Source organism: Narcine bancroftii, chromosome 12, assembly GCF_036971445.1.
Source record: "Narcine bancroftii isolate sNarBan1 chromosome 12, sNarBan1.hap1, whole genome shotgun sequence".
NCBI classification, from domain to species: domain Eukaryota; kingdom Metazoa; phylum Chordata; class Chondrichthyes; order Torpediniformes; family Narcinidae; genus Narcine; species Narcine bancroftii.
The window spans coordinates 62,140,352-62,168,165 of NC_091480.1; the positions used below are offsets into that span (position 1 = coordinate 62,140,352).

Here is a 27,814-nt window from a genome sequence, read left to right on the forward strand (position 1 = left end):
CACCCCCTCGCCTCCCTCCTCAATCCCACCCCCCTCGCCTCCCTCCCCAATCCCGCCCCCCTCCTCAATCCCACCCCCCTCCCCAATCCCGCCCCCTCCCCAATCCCGCCCCCCTCCCCAATCCCGCCCCCCTCCCCAATCCCGCCCCCCTCCCCAATCCCGCCCCCCTCCCCAATCCCGCCCCCCTCCCCAATCCCGCCCCCCTCCCCAATCCCGCCCCCCTCCCCAATCCCGCCCCCCTCCCCAATCCCTCCCCCCTCCCCAATCCCGCCCCCCTCCCCAATCCCGCCCCCCTCCCCAATCCCGCCCCCTCCCCAATCCCGCCCCCCTCCCCAATCCCGCCCCCCTCCCCAATCCCGCCCCCCTCCCCAATCCCGCCCCCCTCCCCAATCCCGCCCCCCTCCCCAATCCCGCCCCCCTCCCCAATCCCGCCCCCTCCCCAATCCCGCCCCCTCCCCAATCCCGCCCCCTCCCCAATCCCGCCCCCTCCCCAATCCCGCCCCCCTCCCCAATCCTGCCCCCCTCCCCAATCCCGCCCCCCTCCCCAATCCCGCCCCCCCCAATCCCGCCCCCCCCCAATCCCTCCCCCCTCCCCAATCCCGCCGCCCCCCTCCCCAATCCCGCCGCCCCCCCCTCCCCAATCCCGCCGCCCCCCCCTCCCCAATCCCGCCGCCCCCCCCTCCCCAATCCCGCCGCCCCCCCCTCCCCAATCCCGCCGCCCCCCCCTCCCCAATCCCGCCGCCCCCCCCTCCCCAATCCCGCCGCCCCCCCCTCCCCAATCCCGCCGCCCCCCCCTCCCCAATCCCGCCGCCCTACATCCTCTCGTCTTGATTCTCCCACTCTGGGAATCAGACGGTCACTGTTCACCTTAGCTGTGCCCCTCATGATTTTTATAGTCCTCAGTAAAATACTCTCTCAGCCTCCTGCAGTCCAAGGAAAACAGGTTGCTCTACCAGTCTCTCATAGTAACAACTTCCCTAATCCTGGCAATAAATTCTCCAACAACATGACATTTCCTAAGCATTGTTTTTTTAAAAAATTTTTATTTTTCACACGATAAACCACATTGATCAAGATACATACATTTTTCTTTTCAAATATATACAGTGTCGTTTTCTTCCCCCTCCCTCTTCCCATCCCACCCTCCCTACCTCCCCTCCCATTCATTTAAAGTTTAGAATCTAAGATACATTAAACCCGTCAAACAATGTTGTCTCTCAATAAAAATAAACAAGAAGTTCCACTGAGTCAATTCTTTTCATTCCCTTCTCCTTCTGTCAGTTTAGGTAGTAGATGTCCCCGGTAGGTTTTCTCTATTGTGTTTCATGTATGGCTCCCATATTTGTTCAAATATTGTAATATTATTTCTTAAATTATATGTTATTTTTTCTAGTGGAATACATTTATTCATTTCTATATACCATTGTTGTATTCTCAACTTATCTTCTAATTTGCAGGCTGACATAATACATTTTTTTGCTACAGCTAGGGCTATCCTAACAAATCTTTTTTGTGCACCATCGAAATCAAGTCCAAATTCTTTGTTTTTTATGTTACTTAGGAGGAAGATCTCTGGGTTTTTTGGTATATTGCTTTCTGTAATTTTATTTAATATCTGGTTTAGATCTTCCCAAAATTTTTTCACTTTCTCACACGTCCAGATTGCATGAATTGTTGTTCCCATTTCCTTTTTACAGCGAAAACATCTGTCAGAAACTGTTGGGTCCCATTTAACTTTTGAGGTGTAATGTATAGCCTGTGTATCCAGTTATAGTGTATCATACGTAACCTCATGTTTATTGTATTTCTCATAGTTCCAGAGCATAACTTCTCCTATGCTTCCTTCTTTATCTTTATGTTTAAATCTTGTTCCCATTTGTGTTTGGTTTTACCATTTGTTTCCTCGTTCTCCTTTTCTTGTAGTTTAATATACATGTTTGTTATAAATTTTTTGATTATCATTGTGTAACCTCAAACTGCTTCCCAATTTGTCCTTCAAGTAGGATTTCAGTTGGTAGTATGCCAACACTGTATCTTGAGTTATATTATATTTATCCTTCATTTGTTCAAAGGATAATAATTTATTTACTGAAAAGCAATTTTCTATTCTTTTGATCCCTTTTTTCTCCCATTCTCTAAAGGAAAGGTTATCTATTGTAAAAGGGATTAGCTGATTTTGCGTCAGTATTAGTTTTGGTAGTTGGTAATTTGTTTTATTCCTTTCTACATGAATCTTCTTCCAAATATTGAGCAGATGATGTAATACTGGAGAATTCCTACGTTGTACCAATTTTTCATCCCATTTATGCAATATATGTTCAGGTATCTTCTCCCCTATTTTATCTAGTTCTAATCTAGTCCAATCTGGCTTTTCCCTTGTTTGATAAAAATCTGATAGGTATCTTAATTATGCGGCTCTATAATAATTTTCAAAGTTTGGCAGTTATAAGCCTCATTATTTATACCATTCTGTTAATTTATCTAGTGCTATCCTCGGTTTCCCCCCTTTCCATAAAAATTTCCTTGTTATTTTCTTTAACCCCTTGAAGAATTTCTCCGTCAAGTGTATTGGCAATGCCTGAAATAGGTATTGTATCCTTGGGAAAATGTTCATTTTAATAGTTTATCCTTCCTATTAGTGTTAGTGGTAAGTCTTTCCAATGCTCTAAGTCGTCCTGTGATTTTTTCATTAGTGGATAATAATTGAGTTTATATACATGGCCGAGGTTTTTATTTATTTGTATACCAAGGTATCGTATTGCTTGCATTTGCCATCTGAATGATGAATCTTCCTTAAATTTTGAGAAATCGGCATTATTCATTGGCATTACTTCACTTTTATTTGTGTTAATCTTGTATCCCGACACTTCTCCATATTCCTTCAATTTCCTATGTAATTCTTTTATTGATATTTCTGGTTCTGTTAAGTATACTATAACATCATCTGCAAATAAACTGATTTTATATTCCTTGTCTTTTATTTTTATCCCTTTTATTTTATTTTCTGTTCTTATCAATTCTGCTAGTGGTTCTATAGCTAACGCAAACAATAAGGGTGATAGTGGGCATCCCTGCCTTGTTGATCTGCTTAAGTTAAATTGCATTGATATATATCCATTTACTGTCACTTTCGCCAATGGCCCCTTATTTAATGCTTTAATCCAATTAATATATTTCTCTGGTAAACTGAATTTTTGTAGTACTTTGAATAAATAATTCCATTCTACTCTGTCAAAGGCCTTCTCTGCGTCTAAAGCAACTGCTACTGTTGGAGCTTTATTTCCTTCTACTGCATGAATTAAGTTAATAAATTTACAAATATTGTCTGTTCATCTTTTTTTTAATAAATCCAGTTTGGTCTAGATTTACTATTTTTGGTACATAGTCGGCTAATCTGTTTGCTAATAGTTTAGCTATTATCTTATAATCTGTGTTAAGTAAAGATATTGGTCTATATGACGCTGGTGCGAGTGGATCTTTCCCTGTCTTTGATTTTACTGTAATTATTGCTGTTTTGCATGAATCTGGTAAGCTTTGTGTTTTATCAATCTGGTTGATTACTTCCAGGAGGGGAGGAATTAATAAATCTTTAAATGTGTTATAGAATTCTATTGAGAATCCATCCTCTCCTGATGTTTTATTATTTGGTAGTTTTTTTATAATCTCTTGTATTTCTACTATTTCAAATGGTTCTGTCAATTTATTTTGTTCCTCTATTTGTAATTTTGGTAGTTCAATTTTAGTTAAAAATTCATCTATTTTGTCTTCTTTCCCTTCGTTTTCAGTTTGGTATAATTGTTCGTAGAATTCTCTGAAGTTTTCATTAATCTCTGTTGGATTATATGTGATTTGTTTGTCTTTTTTCCTTGATGCCAATACCATTCTCTTAGTTTGTTCTGTCTTAAGCTGCCATGCTAGAATTTTGTGCGTTTTTTCTCCTAGTTCATAATATTTCTGTTTTGTCTTCATTATGTTCTACTCCACCTTATATGTTTGTTGTGTTTCATTTTATTTTTTTTATCTGCCAATTCTCTTCTTTTAGTTGTGTCTTCCTTCATTGCTAATTCTTTTTCTATATTTACTATTTCCCTTTCCAACTGCTCTGTTTCCTGATTGTAGTCCTTCTTCATCTTGGTTACATAACTTATTATTTGCCCTCTGATGAACGCTTTCTTTGTGCCCCATAGTATAAACTTATCTTTCACTGATTCCGTATTTATTTCAAAGTACATTTTAATTTGTCGTTCAATTAATTCTCTAAAATCCTGCCTTTTAAGTAGCATGGAGTTTAATCTCCATCTATACATTCTTGGAGGGATGTCCTCTAACTCTATTGTCAATATCAGGGGTGAGTGGTCCGATAATATTCTAGCTTTATATTCTGTCTTTCTTACTCTGTCTTGCATACGAGCTGATAACAGGAATAGGTCTATTATTGAGTATGTTTTATGTCTACCCGAATAATATGAATATTCCTTTTCCTTTGGGTGTTGTTTCCTCCATATATCCAAAAGTTGCATTTCTTGCATCGATTTAATTATAAATTTGGTTACTTTGTTCTTTCTGTTAATTTTTTTCCCAGTTTTATCCATGTTTGAATCCAAATTAAGGTTGAAATCCCCTCCTATTAGTATGTTCCCTTGCGTGTCTGCTAGTTTCAAAAAAATATCTTGCATAAATTTTTGATCTTCTTCGTTAGGTGAATATACATTGAGTAAATTCCAAAACTCCGAATATATCTGACATTTTATCATTACATATCTCCCTGCTGGATCTATTATTTCCTCTTCTATTTTAATTGGTACATTTTTACTGATTAATATAGCTACTCCTGTAGCTTTTGAATTATATGACGCTGCTGTTACATGTCCTACCCAATCTCTCTTTAATTTCTTGTGCTCCATTTCAGTTAAATGTGTTTCTTGCACGAATGCTATATCAATTTTTTCTTTTTTCAGTAAATTTAGCAGTTTATTCCTTTTGATTTGGTTATGTATTCCGTTAATATTTAAAGTCATATAGTTCAACGTAGCCATTTCATACTTTGTTTATCTTTCCTTTCCGTTTCCTCATCATCACCTTTCCTTCTTATCCATTTCTGCTTTCTTGTTTTGAATACTTTATAAGACAACATTTCTAAAACATTAAACATTTCCCTTATTCTCCTATCTAAAATTTCTTTAACCCCACTATCCCCTCCCCTTCCTGAGTTGCCCTTTATCCCTTGTCGGGCAACCACATCTCCCCTCTCCATTTGGATTTGCGAATTCATTCGCAAGCGTCAACTGATTTTGCAGTGACCGTAACTCCTCCCCACCCAGCCCCCCCCAGAAAAGATTTCAATGTTCATATATAACAAAGGTCACTCTCTTAATTCCACCCTTACTTTCTCTCTTCCCTTTCTTTCCCTTATTAGTTCTTATCTATACTCTATATATTTTCCTTTAAATACGGATACAGTCATGTACACACATATATACATACACACACCCACACATATATTTATATATATATATATATATATATATATACGCATATATATACCCATATACGCACATACATATAGTTCGTGGTCATTTTTACTCTCGTTACATGTCTTCATCTCTCTGTTTGTTTTGTAGTTGTTCTGCAAATTTTTGTGCTTCCTCCAGATCCGAGAATATTCTGTTTTGCTGCCCTGGAAGAACTATTTTAAGTACCGCTGAGTACTTTAGCATAAATTTATATCCTTTTTTCCATAGGATCGTTTTTGCTGTATTAAACTCCTTCCTCTTCTTCAGGAGTTCAAAACTTATGTCTGGATAGAAAAAAATTTTTTGACCTTTATATTCCAGTGGCTTTTTGTCTTCCTTTACTTTCTTCATTGCTTTCTCCAATATATTTTCTCTTGTTGTATATCTTAGGAATTTTACTAAAATGGATCTTGGATTTTGTTGTGGCTGTGGTTTCGGGGCTAGTGTTCTATGTGCCCTTTCTATTTCCATTTCTTCCTGTAATTCTGGTCTTTCTAGGACCCTGGGGATCCAATCTTTTATAAATTCTCTCATGTTCTTGCCTTCTTCATCTTCCTTTAGGCCCACTATCTTTATATTATTTCTTCTATTATAATTTTCCATTATATCTATCTTCTGAGCTAACAGCTCTTGTGTCTCTTTAACTTTTTTATTAGATTCTTCTAATTTCTTTCTTAAGTCCTCTACTTCCATTTCTACGACTGTTTCTCGTTCTTCCACCTTGTCCACTCTTTTTCCTATATCTGACATGACCATCTCTAATCTATTCATTATTTTTCTGTACTTTTAATTCTTCTTTTTATTTCACTAAATTCTTGTGATTGCCATTCTTTTACTGATTCCATATATTCTTAAAAAAAATATATCCATTGTCTTGCCTTTCCCTTCTTCTTCCATTTCTCTATGTTCTTCTTCTTCTTCTTCTTCTTCCTCTGGGTTGGTCATCTGTTGTTTCCTTGTTTTCTTTTTACTCTTCTTTCTTGTTCTCGTTGTTTTCTATGTTCTCTTCCTGCTGTTGTGTTGTAGCTGTCATTCTCAGCTGTGGAGATCGACTCCTCAGCTGGTCCCCCCTCCCGTCAGTGTTTTTTTTGTTGTGCGCATCGCACATACGCGACTCCTCGCGCATGCGCGGTTGCGCACTTTTGCTTGGCTCTGCCAGCCATTTTTGTAGTCCCAAGCTCGGGACTTCAACTGACCTTAGGGAGCGGGCTTCTCTCTCCGCGGCGGGCCTCCTCGGACAGGTAAGGCCTTCACCTTCTTCCGACGTCCTTTCTTCTTCTCTTCCCGTTGCTTTCGACTTTTCTTTCTTTCTTGCCATTTTCTTCCCACCTTTACTTTCACTTTATTTTAATTTTTGTGTTTGTGCCTTTGTGTTTTCTGTGTTTTTTTAAAACTTTTCCGGAGAGGGCTGGAGTTCCCCGACCGGCCACTACTCCATCACGTGGCTCCTCCTTCCTAAGCATTGTTGATACACCATCAATAATCACAAAAAGACTCAAGTTGTGAAACTGACAGGCTTTTATTAACTTTCGACTGGAACAGCCATCAACCTCATTGACTGATCAAGGCAGAGAGGAATGGGGAGCATGAAAAGGGCTATGACTAGGAACGGTCTCACGAGGCATGTCCAGCCGGCAGTAGCCAATCATAGCAAAACAGTGGTTAACACCACTGTCTTCTCCAACATCTGGAGTACTACATGCAGTCCACTCTGGAGAAAGGATAGACTGGCTGTGGAAGTGGTGCAGAGGGGGTTCACCAGGTTGGTCCAGAGATGAGGGGGTGAGCATGTGGGGAGAGAATGAGTTGCCTAGGACTGTACTCAGAAGATGAGGGGAGATTTATAGAGCCATAAAATGATGTAGGGAACAGATGAGATGGAAACAGAAAATTGTTTCCACAGGGAGGTGAGACTAGAACGAGGGGATATAACCTCCAGGTTCAGGGGAGTAGATTCAGGACAGAGATGAGGAGGATCTGCTTCTCCCAGAGAGTGGGGAAATCGGTGGATTCTCTGGGAGTAGATTTAGGACGGAGATGAGGAGGAACTGCTTCTCGCAGAGAGTGGGGAATCGGTTGATTCTCTGCCCAAGGAAGCAGTGGAGGCTGCTTCTTTAAATGTACTGAAGACACAGAAAGAGATATTAGAACAGTTGCGGAATTAAGGGTGATGGGGAAAGGGTGGGGAAGTGGAGCCGAGTCCACAGTCAGATCAGCTGTGATCTCACTGAATGGGGCAGCAGAATAGATGGGCCAAGTGGTCAACTCCTGCCTTGTTTCTGATGAAATGTTCTTTAAATGATGTTGAATTTCTTGTCATACATGTTGTACAATGTCCAGATTCTTTTGCTGCAGCCGAAGCAGTCCAATTACAGTACATTAAATAGGCATGACATTAAATTAAAAAGAGATTGATAGACAATAAATAATAGAAAATAGTAGCTGTGCAAGATAAAAGGTGATTTTTTTTTCTTTATAAAAATTGTGATTGATAAAGCAAGGTTGGGATTGGAAGATCCATGAATCAGCATTTCAAATCTTTAGGCAAATTTGGTCACAAATTGGACATTTTTGGGCAATGGGCAGTTCTTGTTCCCTCACTCAAAAGTCCCAAGTTCTGGTGATTGGAAGGGTTTCCAGAAGGATGTCCAAAGACACGGGCCACCAGAGAAGAGAAGGACTGAAATCTCTGCAGAGTAAGAAACATGGTGCAGTTCAAAATCCAGTCATTGATCTGGAGCTGGTCTGCGCCACTCATCTCTGTTACCTTGCTGTCTGTGATGTCGGTCATCTGCAACAAAAAAGAATCACGCTTGAACAAGGTGGCAGAAATTGCTGTCAGAAAACAAGCAGTGAGACATCTCACATATTTGATTCAGAGTCTCTCTCCATGAGGGATGTAGAGAGGGGTGACATTGTGATGGAGGAAATGTGTTCTGCAGTGGGTTAAGTACAGTAAAATCCCTATTATCTGGAATTCAAGCAACCGGCAGTCTAAAGCAAAAAGAATTGCGCAAAATAAATAGGTAAAAAGTACAAAAGTTTAAAATGGGTGCCCCTGGTGGTTAGTTCACCAATCACACAGCATGCAATCTCAAGCAACCAGCAAATTCATTCATCTGGCATCTACCAATCCCTTTCGGTGCTGGATACTGAGGGTTTTAACTGTACAATCTTGTCATCTCTGTAGCCTGGGGTTAAATGCAATATCGAAGTTATGGCACAGAAAGAACAAAATCACAATGGCTGCATTTTTGCACTCAAACTCTTTTACCACATCAAGCATAAGCTTGATGGTGGAGTATTGTACTTGACTAGAAGTATGGAGTCCTACTGCATGGAGACAATCCCACAGCCCAGCTGGTCTGTGCCCAACCAAGTGCCCTCTCTGCTTTAGTCCCACTTGCCCACATTAGACCCAGACCCCTCCAATCCATGGAGTTATCCAAGGGTTTATTAAAGAAAGCCAACATCCGGGCCTCCACCACCTTGTCTGACAGCTCACTCCATGTGCCCACCACCTTCTGAGTGAAGAATTCTCCCCACACCCATCTTCTGAGTCCCAACCCCTCACTCTCTTGTCTTAGATTCTACCAGTCTCAGAAACAGACTATTAGGAAGTTGACTGTCCATAATATAACCCCATGAGTGTGGCCATGCCTTTCCCATTCCTCAGCTCCACCCATATAGCCTCAGTAGACCAGCCCTCTGGTCTGTCCTGCCTGAGCACCGTTGTGCTATTTTCCCTGATGAGCAGTGCCACTCCTCCCCCTTTCATCCCCCCAATCCCCGCTCTATCACGTCTGAATCAACGGAATGCCAGAAACATTGAGCTGCCAGTCCTGCCCCTCCTGCAACCAAGTTTCACTGATGGCCACAATATCATAAATTGCACTGCCTTTCCTACAACACTCCTTGCATTGAAATAGATGCACCTGAGAACATTATTTCCACCACATCCAACCCTTTGATTTCTGTATTTTTTGAACAGTTTTAACATTTTTTTTCTCCTTCACTCCACTATCTAGTTCACCTGTTCATTTGGTTGGTTGGTTCAACTAGAGGCAAGTTGATTTTCACTTTGTGTTTCTCAAGCTGTTTGAAGATCCTTTTAAAACCATGATCTAATTTTCTCCCAACAAAGATATGAATCAGAGGTAAGACTTGGTGAAGTATCTTTTCCTGAATCCTCTGGAGACAGTCAATTCCATTCATCATCGGCGCAGTTTTCTCAGATGAAATTTCTTGACCCAAATGTTCGCAAGCTTTTGCATTAATTGGCTTCATTAGCCATTACCTTTTGATAATTTTGCTCCGTTTCTTTCTCTCGCTGCTGAACCTGGACTTTTATCACTCCCTTCCTTGGTTGTGAATTGTCAGCCTAACTCAGTTACTTCAAGCAATCCACAAATCAAGCTTTCCTCTTAAGGTTAATTTGGAAATTATGTTGCTCTAAAGGTACAAAAAAAAAGCCACTTATGAAGCTTCAGTGGTCCAGATGATTCACGTAGAACTCTGGTATGGAGTCCGATACTATCTAAAACCATAGAACAGGTCCTTCAGCCCTTCTAGTCTGTGCCAAACCATTTTTATGCCTCACCTGCACCCAGTCTATAACCCTCCATACCTCTCCCATCCATGTACCTGTCCAAATTCCTCTTAAATGTTAAAATTGAGCCCACATTCACAACCTCAGCTCATTCCAGATTCCCACCACTCTCTGTGTGAAGAAGTTCCCCCATCATGTTCCCCCTAAACCTTTACCTTTTCACCCTTAACCCACATCCTCCAGTTTGTGTCTCACCAACCCTCCATGGAAAAACCCCACGATCAACCCTTCGAACCTGGCAAATTGCCATCCTGTAATGCGCGTCGAAAGAACCAAAGACTTGTTGATCCAAACCAAGGCTTTTATTAACTAAAAGACTGGAGCCTATCTCAAGTAGGTCGACCAGTCCAGAATGACCTGGTCTGGCTAGGAACAATCCTTTAAGACCTGCCAGTAGGTGTGGCTACACTCTCAGCCAATCACAGTCACCCTACACTACCATCTGTACATAGACACATTGGTGATAGAATCTGGACTATCACACATCCCACTTTCAAGTCTGTGTATGGAGTGATGCATTACCTTAATTGAGTTGAGAAGGTCCAAGATATTTTTTGAAAGATTATCCGCAAATGTCCAAATGTCACTGCTGTGTTTTGACACTCTTGTTTTTCCCAGTTGGTTAAACTGATTGTGGTAATATAACAAACCTTCCTTAATTTTTTTCAGGCATGTCTGAAAGAGTCAAAAGGAGGGGAGATGATGATAATGCAGTGAGTTCACAGTCATACACATCAGTACAACACCCAGCTGCACCGAAATTCCTACCTGCTGCAGCCTCTCACATGCTTTGTAAACAATTCCAACACTATACATTCAATTACTGTACAGAAAGAGATAATAAATACAAAGGTAGAGAAAAAGGGATGTTTCAGCAGTGCAGACAAGTGACTTGGTGGTCCCAGAGTAGATTGTGGTCAGGGCCATGGTGACGGGGAGGTTCAAGTGCCTGGTAGATGTTGGATAAAGTTGCTCTTGAACCTGAAGGTGCCAGCCTCGGGCTTCTGTACCTTCTGCCAAATGGAGCAGTGAGAAGAGGCGGTGATCACGGTAATGGGGGTCCTTTATGACGTTGACTGCCTTCTTGAGGCAGGGCCTTACATAGCTGTCTGCAGTAGACGAGAGGTCGGAGCCGCGTGCGTGCGTGCGTGCGTGCGTGCGTGCGTGCGTGCGTGCGTGCGTGCGTGCGTGCGTGCGTGCGTGCGTGCGTGCGTGCGTGCGTCAGTTACCATTTCCCACACTTGGCTTCTGGAAATAAAATCCTTCCCTACCAAAACTGTGTTTAGAGTCCTTGCCTTTGAGACCTACCAAGCCTGTTTCCTCACTCACAACAATGCCTTCAAAAGTATAAACATCTGTCAGGTCTCCCCTGAGCCTCCATTATTCCAAAGAAAACAACCCAGGTTTGACCAACCCCTCCTTGTACCTAATGTATTCCAATCCAGGAAACATCCTGGTGATCCTCTTCTACACTGCCCAAAACCTCCACCTGTAGTGAGGCGACTGAAACTCCACACAGCACTCCAAATGTGGCCCAACCACTGGTTTATGCAGCGGCCAACTGCTGAAGGCAAGCATGTTGTAGGACTTCTTTCTCGTGCTATTGACTTATATTGTCCCTTTTTTGGGAACTATGGACTTGCACTCCAAGATCCCTTTGTGCATCTGCCATTTACTGTATACTGTCCAATGTTTCAATGAGATTTCCTCCCCTTATTCTCCTAAATTCCAATGAGTACAGGCCAAGAGCTGTCAAATGCTTCTCGTATGATAACCCTTTAATTCCCGGAATCATCCTCGTGAACCCTCTTCAATGTCAGCACAACCTTTCTTAAATGAGGAGCCCAACACTGCTCACAAAAGGTCTCACCAGGCCCTTATGAAGCTCAACATCAAATCCCTATTCTTATATTCTATTCCTCTGGAAAAGAATGCCAGCACTGCATTTCCCTTCTTCACCACCGATTCAACCTGCAAGTTTACCATCAGGGTATCCTTCACAAGGACTCCCAGGTCCCTTTGCATCTGGGGATTTTCAGTTTTCTCCCCATTCAGAAAATAGTTTGCTCGTTTATTTCCTCTATCAAAGTGCATGACCGTGCACTTTCCAACATTTGCCCATTCTTCTAATCTGTCAAAGTTCTTCTGCAGCCTCCCTGTTTCCTCTACACTACCTGCTCTTCCACTTACCTTTGTATCATCTGCAAACTTGGCCACAAAGCCATTCATTCCACAATCCAAATCATTGATGTACAACATTAAAAAGAAGCGGCCCCTGTGTGCTCATCACTGGAGGAATGGTTGGGGAAATGGAAATGGTCAGCTACGTTTGCGCCCATACACAGAGCGGAGGTGTTGGGCAAAGTGGTCACATGATCCAGAAATCCACAGCCTTCTGCCCGCTAAGCTCACCTCTGGAACAGTCTTGAGCGCGCTGGGGTCACATTTGTCACTGATTTCTATCCGTGGGATATTGTCATTGTCCTTCAGCTGAAGATTTTCCAAGCAGCCCTTCTGCCAAGATAAAAACCGAGTTCTTATTGTAAAATATTGAGCAGTTCAGCACAGGAACAGGCCCTTCAACCCACAGGTCTGGGCCGAACATGATGTCCCAGTCAAACTAAAACTCTGCTAATACATATCTGTCCATCCCCTTCATGTCCATGTGTCTGCAGAGAACAGTGGTTTTCAAACTTTTCTTTGCATCTACATCCCACCTTAAGCAATCCCTTACTAATCACAGAGCACCTATTGCATAGGGATTACTTAAAATGGAATGTGAGTGGAAAGAAAAAGGTTAAGAACCACTGGTTTAGAAGTCTCTTCAATGCTACAAATGTATCTGCTCCATTATGATCTATCTATGATCATGTTCACAACTCGAATGGGAAGGAATTTGTTGTTCATTATGTTATTGTAGTCTAACGCAATGCTGTCCTAATTGCCATTTAACCTGGGAACAACTCCCAGTTCCCCACACATTCTCATCCCTCCTTTGGTTTCATCCCCCATCTCTCCATTGGACTTCTCTGCTCTCTCCTCTTCCACCTCCTTCAGTTCCATTTGGTCTCTCTGTACACATCCAATATCACCTTCTCTGCTGATCATATCGCAGTAATGGCAGTCTTTGTCTCTGATCATCCTCGCCCCCCCCCCCCCCACGCCTCTGACTCCGTGATTTCTCACCTCTCTCTCCCCCTTGTTTGCCATTTGCAGATCTACTGCCTCTGTCCACCATGTTTCACCCCTCCTTGGCTGGCCAATCCCTCCAACCATGTGTGACACCCAAAAGTCCGCAGACTCCACGGTTGAAGTAAACACACGAGGCTGGAGAAACTCAGCAGGTCAAACAGTGTCCTTTATGCACCAAAGATAAAGATACACCACTAACTTTTTGGGCTAGAAAAGCGTAGGCAGGTGTCTGAACAAAATGGTAGGTGGATGGGGAGGGGCATGGAGAGGAGAACAGTCCCACATGGCAGGAGGTAATAGGTGGATAAGGGAAGGAGGGGACAGCAGCAAACAGAGGAAGGGCTCTGTGAATGCAGAGGGAAGGGGGTGGAGGGCTGGAGGAAAGAAGACAGAATGGAGAGTGGGCTAGGAGAAACTAGAGAAGTCGATGATAATGCCATGCGGTTGGAGAGGGCCCAAACAGAAAATCAGGTGCTACTCCTCCAATGTAGGGTGGTTTTGGTTTGACAGGAATAGGATGCAGAAATGAAATGGTTGGCCTCCAACTTTCTGTGCTCTTTCCACTGGCCTCTCCACTATATTTCCACAGCTGTGATGAAGGCCCGAAAAGTCCTCCATCCTTTCTCTCCCATTGACCCTGCAGCATGCGCTGGGCTCCAGATTCCACTGTCTCCAAGAACGTCTCCCTTTGTTGCGTTCGTCCTGCCTCCCTTTCTGCATCTCCGTCCTCGGAGAAATACCTCGAGGTATTTCGAGGACTTCCAAGCAGCGTAGCTGGGAAAGGAGCCCGCCAGGTCAGGAGCTATTGGGAGAGACGGGATCTGAAGACAAACTCCCTCTTGCTGCTGGAGGAAGCCAGTGAGTCGAGCAGTTTCCGTGGGAGAAAGAGAACGGTTGAAGTTTCGAGCAATATCAGCCTTTATCAAGACTGGTCAATTTGCATCTGGGGGTCGAGGAAAAAATTGTTCAGCGCCTATCGAAGCAATCGCTCCCAACCCCGCAGGTCTGTGGGGTTAGGCGACACTGACGTTCCAGCGTGTCGGGAGAGAACGCGACGAATCCAAAATGCTGCGATGGGATTCAGTGCAAAACGAGTAAAGGTCATCTGGAGGCAGGGAGTCGGCGCTCTGAATCACTGTGAGCGTTACCACTTCTCCAATTCCGCACAGTCAACACCCTCTGGAGGGTTGGCAGAGCGAGATACATTGGTTCAAGATAAAACCAGGCGCTTCATCAAAATCAGTATCAGCGCTCTCTGCCACTATTCAATTAGATTTCAGGTTATTCACGCAATCATACAAAAGCAAACACGAGCCTGCTGCCCCATTCCGTGAGATCACGGCTGATCTGGCCGCGAACTCAGCTCTACTTCCCCATCACCCTTAATTCTCCAACTGTTCAAAAATCTTTCTCTCTGTTTCTTCAATACATTTAATGAGGCAGCCCCCACTGCTTCCTCAGGCAGAAAATCCCACAGATTCCCCTCTCTCTGGGAGAAGCAGATCCTCCTCATCTCTGTCCTAAATCTACTCCCAGAGAATCCCAGATTCCCCACTCTCTGGGAGAAGCAGATCCTCCTCATCTCTGTCCTGAATCTACTCCCAGAGAATCCCACAGATTCCCCACTCTCTGGGAGAAGCAGATCCTCCTCATCTCCGTCCCCTCTTCTAGACTCGCCTCCCTGTGGAAACAACCTCCGTTTCTGTCTGATCTATTTCTTTCATCTTTTTATGTCTCTAAAAGACCCCCCCCCTCATCCTTCTAAACCCCACTGAGTACAAACCCAGATAAATTGATCTCCCCACAGGGGAGCTCCCCATCTCTGCACCACCTCCACAGCCAATCTATCCTTTCTCCAGTGAGGAAACGAGAACCTCCACGTGCGGCCTCACCAGAACCCTGTTCAGCTGCAGCAGAACCTCCCGATTCTGACATTGAATCCTAACCAACTCACCTGCTAAGCATTTCTAAGGTCTTCTGCTTTTGTATCACAGGATATGGTTACTGGAAAACATTTTCCCAGTGGTCCTTCAATAGGCAGCATACAATTATCACCTATATAAGCAACAGTTCCTTTTAGGTAATAGGAAGAAAATAACGGGCTTCCTTCTACATCAGCAAGCGCTGTTGTTTTTGTTGCTGCTGGTGTTTTTACAGTCGCTGCTTTTGTCAGATTTTCTGGTGTTTTAGCTACAATATTGTGGGGATTAGTATTTGTCTTTCTTTTTCAATATTTTTATTAACATTGAAATTTCACATCCAAAAATAGAGTACATACGGATACAAATTCTAAAAGATACATTACACTTAAATCATACAATTTCATCCAAAGTTCCCCACATTTTAATCAAACAGATTATATTGTATTGATATATTATGTCATTATTAAAAAGTAGTATTGGTGAACCTATATCAATATATTTTTTGAGAATGAAATAGTAATTAAAGGAAAAGGAGAAAAATCAAAAAAGGTTCTGCTCAGTTAACGACATTCAGTGTAGAAAGATTTTACAAAACAATTTTGTTAGTATTCATATTGATTATGCAAATCTGATCCATTTATCTCATGTAACAATAAAGTTTAATGTTAAAATCAACATAATTTTGATGTCATTCTTAAACGTTTTTATTTCGAATTCTATTGTTTTCTTACCAAATTTTCACTTTACCCCGACGAAACGATGTAAATACATTTAGACTGTGGATATGATAGTCATTTAAAGGGGTAATGTTAATTTTGCCAGTTGTTTATCTCACGACTTATTGTCGTTACATTCAGTGATCTACGGGAATTATGATTTACAAATACAATATGGGAAGAGGTTCATGGTGGGGTAACACCATGAGTTACCACACTGGGTGACACCACTGAAGGGAGGCAACATTTCAAATCACCACCCTGCTTCAGGCTGAGAAAGGAGGGAGGTGGATTCAGGAGGGGTAAAGGATGATTGACAAATGGAGCCAGGAATGGTGGAGTTGAGAGACAGGCAGGAGAGTGGGAGGTGGGAGAGCGAGAGAGAGAGAGCAGAAAGAGGAGGGTGATGGTGGAGTTTCAAAGTAGCAGAGTTCTCATTTGAGTTGGCTGAAAGGTCTGCTCCTCTCCTGCCCTGTTCTGCTTTCTCAGAACCAGAAAGGAGGGGTGGTGGCCGGAATGGAATGGTCGGCAGGTGGGAAAGGGAACCGAGTTAAGAAAGTAAAACACGAAAGTCTGGCAGTCACCGTGGTTGAAGTAAAAACACGAAGCTGGAGAAACTCTGCAGGTCAAAGTGTCCTTTATGTAGCACAGATAAAGATACATCATCGACGTTTCGGGCTTGAGACGCTCATCAAGGTCTGGAAAATATTGGCCTCACATTCGCTTGGTCCATCTCCAGGGCCTGCCCACATTTTGTCCAGACCTTGATGAGGGGCTCAAGCCCGAAACGTCGGTGATGTATCTTTAACTGTGCTACATGAAGGACACTGTTTGACCTACTGAGTTCCTCCAGCCTCGTCTTTTTACTGAGTAAAGGAAGTGTTTTAACATATCAAAATAAAAACGTTTGTAGTTAGTTGTAATTAGAATTGTTTTTGGATCAAATCTTCAACGATTTTTTAAACAACTCACCGGCCTTTGCGTGTAGTTCGAAATTTGTGAAGTGAGATTCCTGGAAAGTTTTCGACAGGATATCCAGTTGGGCTGTTGAACTGGCTCCGTCGCCGCTATCCAGGCCACACTGAGCAGCCAGCTCAGCGCCAGGGTCCCGAACCATCTCTCCATGGCATAAAAAGGGTCAGCGCTCAACTCTGACTGTCAAATTCACGGGGCCCTGCCTTTATACCGACCCTGTTCCAGTGGAATTTCCCAGTTCAGCTTTGGAGAGCGAGGCTCCTTTGCCAACAACGCACCTACTCCAATTCACCTGCCTCATTCTCTTTCAAAACCATAACGCACATTTTCCACCGGAGAGTCATGTGTTCCAAGAAAGACTTGTGTTTCCTTCTTCGGGGTTTGCGTCAATAACTGGGTTACGAATTCCTCTATTTGCCATAAATTTAGACAGGTCATGATATTTTCGTGAGGACATTTATTCCACCCCGCTCCTAGCACAGATAACCCTTGGCATGACAGTATCGTGGATGTCCTAAGTGAAGAACCCCTGAACACGACACGGATTTTATTTTTCTTTTGGGGAGGGAAAGTTTTATTTTAAAAACTCAAAGCAAGCGCACACCCCCCACCCCCCCCCCCCCCCTCCACTCTCTTCGGTAGGTGCTGCATTCAGATCGGAGACTCTTCAATCTGGAGCCAAACACAAACCGCTGGGAGGAACCCACGTCTTATTCTAGGACTGCGAATATTTCATTTTGTCTATCATTTATTAAAAAAATCTCTATTTAATTTAATATGCGCTATTGGGGTTGTCTCGCCCCCCAAGTACCTGTTCAGTAAGGATCTCAGTGCACCTGTATGGCCAGAAACTCCCTCTCGTGATCTACTCACAACGGCAGAAATCGAGCGGTCGCCGTTTCGAACCGAGTTCGTGGGTCAACCCGAGATTTCAAGAGCTGCGTGTTCGTTCCGCGGAAAGTTGAGTCAATGAAGGCACAGATAACTTCGTTTTAGCCCAATCTCTCCATAGTTTTTTACTCATTTGCAGCTGAACCTGGACGGGCAGGTGAGTGGCGAGCTTGTGCGAGTCTGGAGGGGAGACTTGGTGACCGGACTCGTCATCAAATTCAAGGGCAGTTTTGGGGAAACGCTGACCTCGCCAGTCATGCCCGCAGCCCATCGAGGTACTGGGCGGCACGGTTGGCAGCGCCAGCGATCGGGGTCCGAATCCCGGCGCTGTCTGCGAGGAGTTTGTACGTTCTCTCCCCGTGTCTGCGTAGGGCTCCCCCCCCCCCCCCGGGGGGCTCAGGTTTCCTCCCACCCTCCAAAACGTACCGGGGGGGGGGTGGTTGTAGGATTAATGGGGTGTAAATAATCGGTCTCGTGTATGTATGATACAAAGGAATTGAATAAAGCCCAATAGTTATTTTGTCCGATTAAAAACTGCAGATAAAGAGAAAAGCAACTTTTCTCCCTTCTCAGTCCATGGCCGTGTGGTTGCATTTACAAGCAAATCCTTTGAAACTTGGCAGTTATACACAGATGGACAGTGTACCAACGTATCGAAATTCCTACTTGCTGCAGCCACACAGGTCGTTTGTAGAACCAGAGAACGCCACAGCACAGAAAACAGGCCATTCGGCCCTTCTGATATGTGCTGACCACTATTCCGCTAGTCTCATTGACCTGCTCCCACTCCATAACCCTCCAGACCTCTCCCATCCATGTATCTATCCAATTTATTCTTAAAACTCAAGATCGAGCCCCCATTCACTACATCAACTGGCAGCTCGTTCCACACTCCCACCTCTCTCTGAGTGAAGAACTTCCCCCCCCCCATGTTCCCCCTAAACCTTTCCCCTTTCAGTTTAAAAGTATGATCTTTCGTATTTATCTCCCCCAAGTGGAAAAAGCCTACTTGCATCCACTGTTTACACCTCTCAATCTTGTAAACCTCTATCAAATCTTCCCTCTTTCTTCTTCGGTCCAAGGAATAAAGTCCCAACCTGTTTAATCTTTCCCTGTAACTCAACTCCTAAAGACCTGGCCACATCCCATTAAATCTTCTCTGCACTCTTTCAATTTTACTGATATCCTTCCTGTAGTTCGGCAACCAAACTGCACACTATATTCCAAATTCAGCCTCACCAATGTTGTTTAAAAAAAATCTTATTCCTTGAAGAAAGGCTCAGGCCCAAAACTTTGGCAATATATCTTTGTTTTTTATGGACACTGCGAGACCGGCCATTTCAGTGAGTTTTTACTACAAAATTCATAGTGTCTGTAGACTTCTGTGTTTCACTCCTTTCATGAAAAAAAACCCAGATCCAATAGTCCACATTAAATTACCTCAGTACAGAAAAAGATAAGAAGTATAAAATATTTAGTTAGTCAGTGCCCACACTATGCAGAAACCCTGTTGTAAAGTGGACACATCACTTCCCTCCCCCTCCCTCATTAAACTTGATATTTGAGCACAGTTAACATCTCCTTTACATTTTTTAACCATATAAAAGAAACAGGCCATCACGGCCCTTCTTGTCCGTGCCGAAACACTTATATTCTCCTAATCCCACTGAGCTGCATTCTGCCCATAGCTATCCAGACCTTTACATCCATATACCTATTCAAATTTTTCTTAAAAGTTAATATTGTTCCTGCCTCCACCAGAAGCTCATCTCACACAGACCCCACTCTCTGAGTAAAGAAGCTTCCCCTTGTGTTGCACCTAAACATTTGCCCCCAAACCTCAGCTCATGTCCTCTTGTTTGAATCTCCCCTATCCTCAATGGAAAAAGTCTATTCGCATCTACTCTATCTATCCCCCTCAACATTTGAAAGACCTTTATCAAACCCCCCCCCCCCAACCTTCTACTCTCCAAGGAATAAAGAGCTAACTTGTTTAACCTTTCTCTATAACTTAGGTGCTAAATCCCAGGTATTGTCTGGTGAATCTTCTCTATTTTGTTCACATCCTTCCTGTAATTAGGTGACCAAACTGAACACAATATTCCAAATTTCACCTCACCAATGCCATGTACAATTTTAACATTATCTCCCAACTCTTATGTTGTGATTTATAAAGGCCAGCAATCAAAAGGCCCTTCCTCTTCACCTGAGATTCCACTTTTAGGAAACTGTGTACCATTATTCCTAGATGGTCCAGGTTACATCTCTAAGACTCCAAAAGACTGAAGTTGAGCGAAACTGATAGGCTTATATTCGCAATAGAATGAAGACATGTCCCTGCTGGTCAACTGTCCCGAACTGAGGAGAGGGGCTGAGGGACAGTCACCTTTATTTAGGAGCCAGCAGGGGGGTTTGATGGCACAGCTACAGTCGGCCAGCAAGGTGGGGGGGGGGGGGGGTGGCACAGCTACAGTCGGCCAATGGATGTGGCCAAACAGATACATATATACATACAGTAGTTAACCACAATGAGTTGATGTCTTCAGGATCTCGGCCAGGCTCCTGCTGATGGTTGCAGAGATCGGGTGTCTCCTTAATGGGAACAGGAGAAGGATCATGGCGTACTTCCTTGTTTCCAGTAAGGCTTCGTGTGACCTCGCTGTGTGCCTTTATGCGAATAGTACTTACTGAGCAGGTGCCATTCACATTCAGCAAGGTCAAAGAATTCCTCTCGTCGCTGCTCACGAGCAAGGGAAAACTCCTGGCTGGATCTCACACCACCACATCACCCAGCGCACGTTGTGTTCTCACTGCTACCATCAGGAACGAGGTGCCACAAGACCACCAGGTTCTGGAACAGCTGCTACCCCTCCACTCTCAGACTCCTCAAGCAGGGACTCATTTAAGGACTCTTGCACTTTATTGATTTTTTTTTCCTCAGCACTGCACAGTTTGTTTACATTTCTTTATTTGTTTATAAGTACAAGCAAATACTTTGAATTTATAGTCGTACAATGTACCAATGCACTGAAATTCCTACTTGCAGCAGCCACTGTGTACAGATTGTTTTTGCACTACCAATAAGTGGTGATTCTGCCTGGCCTGCAGGAAACAGAATCTCAGGGTTGTATGTGATGTTGTATATGTACACTGACAAGAAATCTGACCTCTGAATCTGAAAAATCTCAGTCGTCACTTCTTCAACCTGCATTTCATCTCAGAGCTCGGGACTTCCTCAGAAAACATGGCTCGTCGTCCACCAGCAAGTGGAGCCACCAGAAAATAAAGCATGTTCCATTGAGGGTGACGAGGGGAGGTCCTTCTTTCCCTGTGCAGAACCATGAGGATTGATTGATTTACCAATCATGTCATGGAGTTCTACACCACAGAGTCAATCCCACAGCCCAGCTAGTCTGTGCCCAACCACATGCCCTCCTGCTTTGGTCCCACTTGCCCACATTGGACCCAGACCCCTCCAATCCCTTCCCATCCATGGAATTATTCAAGTGTTTGTTCCAGAAAGATAATGTCCATGCCTCCACTACTTTGTCTGGCAGCTCGTTGCATGGGCCTACCACCCTCTGAATGAAGAACTCTCCCCTCACCTCCCTTCTAAATCCTATTCCCTCGCCTCTCTTCTAAATCCTGCCCCAACTCCCTTCTAAATCCTGCCCCAACTCCCTTCTAAATCCTGCCCCAACTCCCCTCTAAATCCTGCCCCAACTCCCTTCTAAATCCTGCCCCAACTCCCTTCTAAATCCTGCCCTAACTCCCTTCTAAATCCTGCCCCAACTCCCTTCTAAATCCCACCCCCTCACCTCCCTTCCAAATCCCACCCCCTACCTCCCTTCTAAATCCCGCCCCCTCACCTCCCTTCTAAATCCCGCCCCCTTCTAAATCCCCCCTTCTAAATCCCACCCCCCCCCACCCTATAGTTACATCCTTTCATCTTGATTCTCCCACTCTGGGAATCAGACTGTTACTGTTCACCTTATTTGTGCCCCTCATGATTTTTATAGACCTCAGTAAGATCCTCTCTCAGCCTCCTGCACTCCAGTCTCTTGCAATAACAACTTCCCTAATCCTGGCAATAAATTCATAACTCTCTTCTGTCCCCTTTCCAGCTTTATAATGTCCCTCCTATCGCTCGGCAACCAAAACTACAAGTGTGGCCTCGCCAATGTCTTGTACAACTTCAACTTGTCGTCCCAGCAGTTGAATGCAGGAAAGCATGCCAAACACTCTCTTCACTACTCTACCTGTGCTACCATCTTTAAAGAGCTACGTCCTTGTACCCCAAGGTCTGAGTCTAAACTGAGTCTGAGTGCAACCATTTCTTCCTCTCAGTTTATATTTTCAACTAGTTATGCAATCTTGTTTTGCATGGAATGATAATCTCTGCTTCAGTTAGCTTGTTAGTAATCCAGATACATGGACTAATAATCCAAATCACATCGAGTTTTCCCTCCAGCAGAATTTAAAATAAACATTTTTTAAAAAAAAATCCAAACTAAAAAGTTACAGAAGTGGCCACAAAGATTGTAATTAAAAATCCCAACTTGTTGACTGCTGCTCTGGAATGAAACGAAGCCCTCGTCATTGGCCAGCCTGAACCTAGATAGGAGTTGAGACCTCCACGAAACAGACCCTTGGCTGCCATTGAAGTGGGGTGAGCAAGCCTGAAGTTTGTCACCATTTAGTTCCTCCTTGTTTTCACTTCCCTTTAACGGCAAAGACGGATCCTGTTTCCCTGAGTCTTTCTAATCGGACATTCCATTGTCTTAAAAAAAACTCAACAAAAAAAACCCTAACCTGTCCCTTTTTACTTTTGATGACGATCTTAAAATTTAATACTCTTTATTACTGACTCACCAACCAGTGGGAATAGTATTTATTTTCCCAAAGTATCCGATTAAACCCCCTTATTAGATATTTTCCGCTGCCTTTCAACTGAGTTCTGATATGATAATTGCAAAACAATAGAGTGACAATAATCAAAACACCTCGGGGTGTGGGGGTGAGGGGAACGGTCTCTGTAGTTATACAGGACCTTCAAAATAAACCAAATTCACAAGAAAGAATATAATGAGATAAATCATTTGTTCATCTGTTTTTTGGTGTTGATTTAGGGATAAGCTTCAGCAAAATTACACAGAACATGACAGCAAAGTACCGGTCCTTCGGCCCTCGATGTTGTGTTAACCTATATAACCTTAAAAAAACCCTCCCTACCTCATAACCCTTAATTTTTCTTTCATCCATGTGCCTGCCCAAGAGTCTCTTAAATCCCCCCAATGTTTCAGCCTCTATCACCATCCCTGGCGAGGCAATTCCAGGCACCCACAACTTTGTGTTTTAAAAAAAAACTAACCACTGATATCTCCCCTAAACTTCCCTCCCTTCACTTTGTACACACGTCCTCTGGTGTATCCTGATCTTGCCCTGGGAAACAGACGCTGACTGCCCACCCTATCTATGCCTCTCATAATCTTGAAGACCTCTATCAAGTCTCCTCTCATCCTTCAACACTCCAAAGAGAAAAAAGTCCCAGCTCTGCTAACCTTGCCTCATAAGACTTGTTTTCCAATTACCAGAGAACTCCCATATAACCATTTACAGCACAGAACAGGCCAGTTCGGCCCTACTAGTCCATGCCGTAACAAATAGAATAGAGAATAGAACATAGAGCAGTACAACACAGGAACAGGCCCTCTGGCCCATGTGTCTGCTGAACATAATGTCCCACTCAAATTAAAACTCTGCTGCCTGCATCAGTCAGATCTCCCTCCACCCCCTGCATATTTGCCTGTCTATCTAGAAGCCTCTAAACCGTTACTGTGTCTGCTTCCTCCACCGGCAGCCCCATCCAGGGACCCACAAGTCTCGGTGTAAAAAATCTTGCCCTACACATCTCCCTTAAACCTCCTCCTTCTTAGTTTAAACACATCGTCGAGTCTGTGACACTTCTGCCCTGGGGAAACCATTCGGACTGCACACCCTATCACTGCCCCTCATCATTTTACAAACATCCATCAGGTCTCCCCTCAGCCTCCGATGCTCCAGAGAAACCATCCTAGGTTTGTCCCACCTCTCCCTGTGACCCATCCCCTCCAATCCAGGCCACATCCCAGGGAACCTCTCCTGTCCCCTTTCCAAAGCCTCCACGTCTTTCCTGTGATGGGGCAACCAGAACTGCACACAGTGTTCCAAGTGCGGCCCCAGCAAAGTTTTAGCTCGCAGTAATGTGACCTCCTTGCTTTACTACTCAGGGCCCTGCCCCGTGAAGCCCAGTGTCCCACTCCCCCTCTTTACTACCCCACCTGCTTGTGTGGCCACCTTCAGGGAGTGATGGGCCTGGACCCCCAGATCCCTCCACACATCAATGCTGTAAAGAGTCACCATTGTATTTGACCTCCAAAAGTGCAACACCCCCCCCCCCACTTGTCTGGATTAAATTCCATCTGCCATTTCTCTGCCCACATCTGTGACTGATCTATATCCTGCTGTATTCTTTGATAACCCTCTACTCTATCCACAGTTCCACCAATCTTTGTATCACCTGCAAACTGACCCCTCCCTACTTTTTCCACATACACATAATTGGAGGAGTGTTTGACAGCTCTTGGCTGGTAGACAGAGTAGATGTAGAAAGGTTGTTTCCCATGGTGAGAGGGTCTAGGACAAGAGGGCACAATTTCAGGACTGAAGGGTATCCGCTTGATATAAAGACTCGAAGGAATTTCTTCAGCCAGAGGGCAATAAATCCGTGGAATTGGGTCATTGGGTCTATTTAAGGCAGAGATTGCTAGGTTCCTGATTTGCCAGGGCATCAAAAGGAGACGGCCAGGCAGTGGGGCTGAGTGGGAGAATGGATCAGCTCATGATTGAATTGCATGGCACACACAATGGGCTGAATGGCCTATTTATGCTCCTATGTTTTATGGTCGTATTTGCACCTTCTGAATTAGCCGACCATGAGGAACATCTGACTGAAATCCACTGCCCCACCTCATCAATCACCTTTTAACCCAATGTGTTATGGGATCTTGTGTATCCCCATTAAAGAGCAAGCTTAACATTAATTGTAAAGTGACCATACCGCTGCAGCACTCCCTCCACTTCCCTGGATTATGTACTCAAATTCCTGCATTAAGATTTTATATTCAAAACCTTCCAACATTAGGAAGGGGGCACCTATAATTAGAAAACAAAATGCCCTTCCTCACCCTTCTTCCCCCTTTCCTCACCCTTCTTCCCCCTTTCCTCACCCTTCTCCCCCCTTTCCTCACCCTTCTTCCCCCTTTCCTCACCCTTCTCCCCCCTTTCCTCACCCTTCTCCCCCCTTTCCTCACCCTTCTCCCCCCTTTCCTCACCCTTCTCCCCCCTTTCCTCACCCTTCTCCCCCCTTTCCTCACCCTTCTCCCCCCTTTCCTCACCCTTCTCCCCTCCACCCATCATCCGGCGAAAATCCTTGGCGTTTAATTTGGGCTGCGCAAGCGCCCACTGTTCCACGCGGCACCCATACCCGACCGTTCTAGAATCCGCCTTCTTTTGTTCCCTGCTCCTCCCATTGGTTGACAAGGGAGTGGGTTGCGAACTCCGGATTGGGTGAAATGGTTGTCAATAAGGGGCGGCGGGTTTGGGTGGTGGTCGGTCCGGATTTGAATCGTCGGCCTGTTTATTTGTTCCCTCCTCCCTCTATTATCTGTGATTAGTGCGACGTGATAAATGTTACGGAGGAACCGCTGGTAGGTTTTACTCTTGCAACGTAATGAACGTGCCGCGGCCATGGAGTTTAATGAGTGAAAGGGGCCACACGAATAGGTGGGATGCTGGGCTTGCCTGGAGGGGCCTGGAGGGGCTCCTATATGAAACCGGGTGCTGTGTAAAGCGGTGCAGACCCCGTGGTTGAGGTAAAAACACGAGGCTGGAGAAACTCAGCAGGTCAAACAGGCTTCTTTATGTAGCGAAGGTCAAGATTCCATTTATTGTCATGTAATAAAAAGCGTCATCCTTTTGCCTGTTGTGAGGCAGACAGATTCACCATCAGCAGAAATTGCCTGAAGTGCCTCTTACTGTCGGAGAAAGAAGCAAAAGAGAGTCCCCCCCACCGGGGTCACCGAGTGTCCGTGGATCTGCCTCCGGCGCTCCCGCAGAATCCGGTCCAAACAGTCGATCACCTGAGCTCCAGCGGTCAGGAACCCTTCAGTGCCCTCTCGCGTCCTGGTTCTGGTACCCATTTTGGCCAGTCCGCAGCCCGCACACGACTCCCTTGACCGCAGTCTCCAGCAGCCGGCGTCCTTCCTGGGCGTCTTACCTCGACTGTCTGTGCCGCAGGACCCCTCACTGGTTTGTCGGTGTCCTGTGGGCCGTCTCCCCTACTTCTCAGACGGTGGAGGGCGGTTGGTCTCCCTGTTTTCTGGTGCCCGGCACCAGTCCTCTCCTTCCCTGGAGTCTGCCACACCTCATGGCTGCTGCCAATCATAGGTGCTGCTGTCTTGGGCGCAGAACCCGTGGTCACGAAATTTTAAGTAAAAGCACAGTTGGCTTCGATAACAAGCCGTTTAAAGGCTGTGTGGAGCTGACAGCAGTCGGAGTGGACAGTTGGACTCTGCGGGAGCGCTGTATCTACGCTTGCTGCTCTCCTTGAGTCTGCATTAGTGGTAACGCTAATTCCTTGATAAAGGGCTCAAACCTGAAACTTTGGTTACCTTCAAGTAATAATGAAAGAAAGGAATAGAATTCTTGCAGGGTGTGAAGAAGTGTAGTTATGGGAGTTGGTAGGTTTGTAATAAAGCCATTTAGCTCACATCTTGATGAATGGCACAAGCCCGAAACGTTGGTTATGTATCTTTATCTTTGCTCTATAAAGGTACTCTGTTTGACCAGCTGAGTTTTTTTTCCAGCATTGTGTTTTTACTTGGAACACTGTGCAGTTCTGGTCGCCCCATCACAGGAAGGACGTGGAGACTTTGGAAAGGGGACAGAAGACGTTCCCCAGGATGTGGCCTGGATTGGAGAACTTGTGAGGCTTTATCTTTGGAGTGAAGAAGGCTGAGTGATGACCATAGAGATCTACAAGAGCATGAGAGGCATAGATAGGTTGGACAGCAAGTACTTTTTTTCCCCAAGGGTAACGGTAGTAAACATGTGAGGATATTTGTATAACGTGAAGGGAGGAAAGTTTAGGGGAGACATCAGAGGTAAGGTTTTTTTTTAAAAAAAAACAGAGTCATCTGGAATGCATTGCCAGGGTGGGAGTGGAGGCTGGTACATTTAATAGACTCTTAGATAGGCACTTGGATGCAAGAAAATTAGAGGGTTATGAGTGTGTGATAGGGAAACTTTAGTTTGTGGAGCTGGTTTATCGAGGTCAGCACAACATCATGGGGTGAAGGGCCTGTACTGTGCTGTAATGCTTTCTGTTCTGTGTTTTCATTTAGACCTCCTGTTTTCCCTAATGTAGCACAGTACAGGCCCTTTGGTCTATGATATTGTGTTAACCTATATCAAACTACTCCACGATCAATCTAGCCCTTCGCAACCTCACGTGCATAATCCTTCAATTTTTATAACATCCATGTGCCTCTCCAAGAATCTTTTAAATGTCACGATTGTACCAACCTCCACCGCTACTTCCAGCATTGCATTCCAAACACTCACCACTCTCTGTGTACCTCCAAGTACTCTCCAAGTGTACTCCTGCATCCCTTGTACTCATCAAGGGATGTGCTTGTCTGCAGCTGCCAATGCCTGACATGTGCCCCCTATTTCCTGACTGAACTCGATAGCCCTCAGATGGTACAGCAAAGTGTTCAAAATTTTAATTTGATGTAATTACTATCCAGTAACCAGCTCCTGGAAATGTCCAAGTGTGTATGTGAAGTAAGTCGATAGGCTGTAATATTCTCTGGTGTTGAATGGCTTGGCAATGTTTACATTCACAAATGCATTGTGGTCCACTTGGATTAGGAACCATTAACTGCCTAGCAAGTT

At 44.4% G+C, this 27,814-nt stretch overlaps 2 protein-coding genes across 10 annotated transcripts in view; one reads left to right on the forward strand and one right to left on the reverse strand.

The window, feature by feature from the left end:
* Positions 1 to 7,030: 7,030 nt before the first annotated feature.
* On the reverse strand, positions 7,031 to 17,266 carry LOC138746903 (interleukin-23 subunit alpha-like). The gene is made up of 4 exons (XM_069905535.1): positions 16,925 to 17,266; positions 12,535 to 12,636; positions 10,645 to 10,797; positions 7,031 to 8,304 (listed from the first exon to the last, which is right to left on the reverse strand). Exons 1-4 carry the CDS (start codon positions 17,075 to 17,077, stop codon positions 8,068 to 8,070), a joined length of 645 nt encoding a protein of 214 aa, XP_069761636.1. The 5' UTR covers positions 17,078 to 17,266; the 3' UTR covers positions 7,031 to 8,067.
* Positions 17,267 to 25,431: 8,165 nt separating this feature from the next.
* pan2 (poly(A) specific ribonuclease subunit PAN2) overlaps positions 25,432 to 27,814 on the forward strand; it is a 94,779-nt gene continuing 92,396 nt past the window's right edge. For 5 of the 9 annotated variants that reach the window (XR_011347408.1, XR_011347407.1, XM_069906363.1 and 2 more), the window contains exon 1: positions 25,432 to 25,566. Coding sequence is in view for 1 of the 9 variants with exons in the window: in XM_069906368.1 (XP_069762469.1) it covers positions 25,547 to 25,566 (20 nt within the window). In the remaining 8 variants the exon portion in view is untranslated. Of the gene's footprint in view, positions 25,567 to 25,853; positions 26,482 to 27,814 lie in introns of those variants that run through there. The other 4 variants (XM_069906370.1, XM_069906364.1, XM_069906365.1 and 1 more) reach the window with 4 other exon arrangements.

Bases quoted from the DNA above. Each gene is read 5' to 3' on its own strand.
- LOC138746903 (XM_069905535.1), bottom strand. From the start codon at position 17,077: ATGGAGAGATGGTTCGGGACCCTGGCGCTGAGCTGGCTGCTCAGTGTG. The intron at 12,637-16,924 runs GTGAGTTGTTTA...TTATCTTGGCAG, and splicing joins CGAACTACACGCAAAGGCCG to AAGGGCTGCTTGGAAAATCT. The intron at 10,798-12,534 runs GTGAGCTTAGCG...TGACTCTTTCAG, and splicing joins CGCTCAAGACTGTTCCAGAG to ACATGCCTGAAAAAAATTAA.